The 6,000-nt window shown below is 32.3% G+C and overlaps 1 protein-coding gene across 1 annotated transcript in view; it reads left to right on the top strand.

Annotated features, from left to right (window-relative positions):
• Positions 1 to 219: 219 nt before the first annotated feature.
• LOC121731514 (NADPH--cytochrome P450 reductase) overlaps positions 220 to 6,000 on the top strand; it is a 30,883-nt gene continuing 25,102 nt past the window's right edge. Inside the window, exons 1-2 of the mRNA XM_042120960.1 lie at positions 220 to 716; positions 5,366 to 5,552. Of these exons, the coding sequence (XP_041976894.1) occupies positions 532 to 716; positions 5,366 to 5,552 (372 nt within the window). The 5' untranslated portion in view covers positions 220 to 531. The remainder of the gene's footprint in view (positions 717 to 5,365; positions 5,553 to 6,000) is intronic.

Genomic DNA, 6,000 nt, shown 5'->3' with positions numbered 1-6,000 from the left:
TAAAAGAAGAAGAACTACAAATATATTTTTTACATTGCATTTTCTATCATAAAACATATTATTTTATGATAATTTATGTAAATTTCTATAAAATTTTGCTTTTGCTCAATACAGCCAATTCATAGAAAAATGTTTGCGGTAAACATTTCATAATATTATTATGTAGGTAGATATATTCAATGTCAAAGTCGTGGCATTCGTGGTTTGCCGCCTGAGTTAAAGCAAATATCTTGCTCTTTGCGTATTCAAATATCTACGAGCGCGACGCGCCGTGACGCCTGCGCTCGCGCATTTGAATTAAATATTGTTCACGTGGTAGTTCAGTGCAAGTGATTACGTATACTCTGTGAAACTTGTTAGGACGACTTGATTTGATCAGTGTCATTTTGCTGATGAAACCAGTACGTTGTATAAAATACGAATGTATAGTTCGTTTTCCTATGGTGTGAATTAATTGTAGGATTAGTGATAGAACTAAACTAATCATAGTGAAAGTGAAATAAATATTGAACCTGTATTCAGTTTATTACTATGGCTGATAATACACAGGAAATCCTAAAAGAGGCAGCGGCAGCGGCCGCTGTCGGTGGATCGCTCTTTAGTACATTCGATATAATTATGCTAGTTATCTTATTCGGTGCTGCAGTGTGGTGGCTTTATAGTTCTCGCAAAGACAATAAAAAGGATGATTTACTATTAAGTAAATATTCTATACAGTAAGTACTCTTCATACTACACACCCTTAATGCTTACTATCTTTTAAATAGTTATATTTATATGTAAAACAACTTTGTCCTCAATGGCATCATCAAAGAATTTGCTAGGAGTCAATAAACTAATTTCTTAGCTTAGGTATATTTTGTTTATTATGATATTATGTATGTAACATATTATATCATGATGTAGGCATCTATTTTCACAGACTTGTATATTTAATTAGTACTATAAGAGATCTGCCTGTAGTTGAAATTTGCCCATACTAAAAATGTTTTAAATATTTCTCAAGTATCTTGTACGATCAAAGGACTTTTTTCTCCCATGGTTTAGAGATTTTTCATGATACAATAAAATGTTCAACTTTTCAAGACCTTTCATTTGGTATATATGTCTCAAAGTGCTACATTAGTTGCATATGAAGTGCCCCACTTCGTATGCAACTAATGTAGCACTTTGAGACATATATACCAAATGAAAGGTCTTGAAAAGTTGAACATTTTATTGTATCATGAAAAATCCCTAAACCATGGGAGAAAAAAGTTAAAGAGGGTAGAAGGTAATAAAAAATCACAAAGAACATCCTGTATTATTGCATCAGTTTATAGTGTTGCTGGTAAGGAATCATTTGAAAGTAATCATATATAGCAATTTTGAGGAAAGTGTTGTATTTTAGTATATCATTGTTTAACCCTTTCTGTACGGGTGACATCTATTATATAGTTGATTTCGCGATGTCAGCCCTGAATATGGGTGGCAACTATTGTTGATTTGAGAAAGGGCCTACTTTAAGCCCATGTATTTTCAAAACTATACCTTCCTCCTTTGAGTTAAAGTTTAGGATGTGAAGTCGATAAAACAGTCTTTTACCTTAAAACAGTTCCAAAATATTTCCATAGATGGAAAACAAATAAAATAATTAAATTCAAAAATCTCGTTTTTTCACTGGCAACTATTGGTGCCACCCGTATTAGTATCCGTAAAATTTTAAACTCTAATGGCGGCAGTTAGTGTTGTGCAAAAACTATTGTCGCGGTTTTTACGTGAGTGTTATAGGTTTCTTGGCATAATTTGATATTTTTAAGCTATTTCACAATTATAATTAAGGTAATAAATAATGAAAATATTGGTTTTTCCTAGGTACCAAATTTGGTGACACATAAGTTATAAAATAGTACTTAAACCTTTTTTTACCGAATTACGTAAGTAATTAAAATATGTTAAAATGATAAAATACGTTGATTAATTATTTAATTTTATTCTATATTATTCTTTACCCATACAGGGTAGTTATGAAATCAACCACGTCACAACTCACAAGTCACAACACGTATTCCGCTGTATCGATACTTGCACATCACTAGTTAGTGCCGAAAATTATAACTTAAATTTAGTTGTTTTAAAACTAAGTTTTTATTTAATATATTTTGTTAAATTCAGTATTTTTGTAGACGAATGTGTAACAAGATATTGTTGTCGTTATTTCAATAGTAAATTATCTTAAAATGAAGTTTCGTTTGAACAAAAACAGTGATTTAAACTTCTTAACTTCGATTTTTGGTTATTATGTGAAGATTAGTAAACGAATTGGAATAAAACTAATATACTTCAAACAATGATAATCTATGTTACTAACGTAACTAGATTGGAAGTTTACGGTAGCAACGCGTTGCCACTTCGAAGATGCCTGCAGGCATATCTCACATACATAATGACATAACGAATATATGACTTGACATTGTCTTTTGAACAAAAAAGTGGTTACGCATTTCTGAGAATCTTTTGTAAGACATTGCTACTCTAGTATTTTAGAAACTCATTGACTTCAAAGGTCAGTGAAATAATAAATAAGTGTATAAAATTTTATGTGTCTAGGTCTCATAATTGAAAAGATACATCGAAATTAATACATAGCATACAGGGTTTGGAAACCTGGTTAATCTTCGCGATCCTGTTCGTTAGAAACACATTATACATACATTTCCAAAAAAGCGTTTTCATTTCGATTCCACTCTGAACGGACCGAAATTATTTCTGGTTTAGTTCTTAGAGCAAAATTAATTGCTCACTGCTCAAAATACCGGTTAGCACCGTTCGCGGTTATGTTAGCCCCGCCCACTCACACACACCATGACCCCCCATTGTCCACACATAAACAAGTTATGGCCTATTGGCTATTAAATGGTGCACTAGAAAGGGATAGAAGATATCACTGCATTAGTTACTTTCCGCGAGAAATTAACCAGGTTAATTTCAGAAGCAATACCGCTCGCATCTCTATTTCGTTCCGAACGAACACTTATTCAAAAACCTGGTTAAAGAGCGTTTTAACCTGGTTAAAGAAATACCGATTCCGAGCCCTGATGGCATATTACGCTCGCGCGCGAAAATATACCCGAATTAAGTGCTGACATTGCTTTTAAAACCCCATACAGAAAGGGTTAATATTTTTAAGAAATGTATAGAAAAATAATAAAATCTTAAAAATCTGACCTTTCCTAGATTTTACCGTATATTGTTACCTTGTAGAAATTGTTTATAATAGCTACTGGTGCAATAATACAGGATGTTTTATTTAAAAAAAAAATAAGAAAAAAATATATTCCTGTACTTATTATAATTTAAAAATATAAAAATTATATAAATTAAAATTAATTAAAAAAATATATTCCTGTAAGTATAGGAATATATTTTTTTCTTATTTTTTTGAAAAAATAATACATCCTGTATTATTGCACAAATCATTAGTATTACTAATTATAAACAATTTCTCCAAAGTGATAATATACGATAAAACGGAAAGGTTCGATTTTTAGCATCTTATTGTTTTCTTATACATTTCTTTAATATAATATGTAACAATAATACATTTAAAATATAACATTTCCTCAAGTTTGCCATATACAATTACTTAACAGAAGTGATTTCTTATCAGCAACACTATAAATTGATACAATAATACAGGGTGTTTTTTTTTTACTTTCTATCCTCGTTAACTTTCTCCTATGGTTTAGAGATTTTACGTCATACATTTTCAAGCCCTTTCATTTGATATATGTCTCAACGTGCTACAGCTTGGGTACGGGTCCCATACAAAAAAGCCCCTTCTTTTTTAATAATAAGTGATTTTGCATATTTCGGCCATTTTTCGTGCATCGTGCATATAATCCGATGTCTAGTTATATCTTTATATAGCGACCGAACCGCGAATACAGAATGTTATTTATTCATTTTCGGAAAAATAAAACATCCCGTATTATTGCGCCATTCGCTAGTATTGCTAATTATAAAACATTTCTCCAAAGTGATTATATACGATAAAATCCAGGAAAGGTTAGATTTTTAAGGTTTTATTGTTTTCCCATACATATCTTTAAAATATGAAAGAATATACTAAAATATAACACTTTCCTTAAGTTTGTCATATACGATTACTTTCTAGAAATGATTCCTTACCAGCAACACTATAAATTGGTGCAATAATACAGGATGTTTTTTTGTGATTTTTTCTTACCTTCTACCCTCATTAACTTTTTTCTCCCATGATTTAGAGATTTTTCGTCATACAATAAAATGTTCAACTTTTCAAGCCCTTTAATTTGGTATATGTCTCAATGTGCTACATTGGTAGGTACGAAGTGCTCCTCCTTCTTTATTGTTTTTTGAAGAGCTTTCCGGTGGTGCCGTTAATAAATGTGCCAATATTCATCATTCCATCAAATCCGGGATTTTTAATTGCTATTTCAATAATAGTATTTAAAGGTAAGGGAGCCCTAGAACAATATTTTTTTATTACTATCAAGATAATTTTTGTGAGTAGCTTCATTTTGATAAGACAAACAACATTTTTATTTGCGAAAAATCTCGAAAGTGGTAGCTAACTGAGATAGAAAGGATTTCACACTTTGATTTGATGGTCCTAAAATATGGACAGTTTTATTTGTAGGACAATATTACTCTTAAATTATATGACTAATCAATATTAGTGTTCCGTAATAGGGTTCTGTAATCAACAAAACTTACTAGACTACTGAACCTTAAAACGGAACCCTAACAAGCTGATTTTTTGTATACCTACCTACCGATATGATAATACATAGTTATATAATTTAAGAGTAATAATAAAATATCTACCACACACTTGCTAACTACTAGTTAGCAAGTGTGTGGTAGGCATTGTCAGTGATAACTAGTTAGTAACTAGTTATCCCCCAGACCTGACCATTACATATTCTGTTCTTGATTGAGCTAGGCTTTCATTTCACATTTTTCGTTATGATAGGATTGCGTTTTTATTAATACAAGCGTGTAGGTATTAGCTGTACACTGAACACTCATGCAGCAGGGCTAGCATCGCGGAAAATTAATTATAAAGGGTGAATTTCAAACGCATCGTGGATCTATAATTTTAATTTTATTTAATTGTTTTTATGTATCTCTTCAAAAGTTACGATTTTGAAGTGTTTTCATCGTACTTTTTACAAACTACAGAAATCGATTCTTGGGTGATTTGGTGTTGATAATATTGTACACTCTGGTTCTAAATCTAAATCTTAGTTAGTTTTAAAACCAATAAAGCTAGACTAATGATGTGACATTAAATATAGTTAATACGTAATGTAATATTAGTAAACTAATATCTTACTCGTAGGCCAGCGGGTTCAATTCAAGTCACAGAAAATTCATTCATAAAAAAACTACAAACGTCTGGAAGAAGTCTAGTCGTATTTTATGGATCGCAAACGGGCACAGCCGAGGAGTTTGCGGGAAGGCTGGCCAAAGAAGGTATTAGATATAAAATGAAAGGAATGGTTGCGGATCCAGAAGAATGTAACATGGTGAGTCCAACATGCTGAAATAGTTGCTAACTATAGCCCAAATAAACACGAAGAAATTCGGACATAGAGTATCTACGTTACTTGTCTGTCCACTCGCGTACGAATATTTAGCTTAATTTCTACAGGTATGCGATTGTGATAGCGAAGTTATGTGAATAATGCTAAGTGCTCACATTCGGTTTTGCTCGATAGTTTTACTCCAAATCGAGCAAAAAGTACCGCGTGGACCGCAAAACTCACAACTTGAAGGCTCGCATATCAAAATACAGAATAAACTGTAAATAAATATTGTGAGGCTCGCATCGAGCCGGCTCGACGTTTCCTTCGAATTTAGGTACTTGACGCGAGCCGTCGAGCTTTACTCAAGCGTGTGGACGTGACTTCGAGTGGCGCGAGTCAACCTTCTCCTTAGTTGAACAGACATCTTTTTGCTCGAACGGTTTGGTGA

Source organism: Aricia agestis, chromosome 11 (genome assembly GCF_905147365.1).
Source record: "Aricia agestis chromosome 11, ilAriAges1.1, whole genome shotgun sequence".
Taxonomy (NCBI): domain Eukaryota; kingdom Metazoa; phylum Arthropoda; class Insecta; order Lepidoptera; family Lycaenidae; genus Aricia; species Aricia agestis.
The sequence above is the reverse complement of the archived record's forward strand: the minus strand, read 5'-3'. Positions and strand labels throughout refer to the sequence as shown.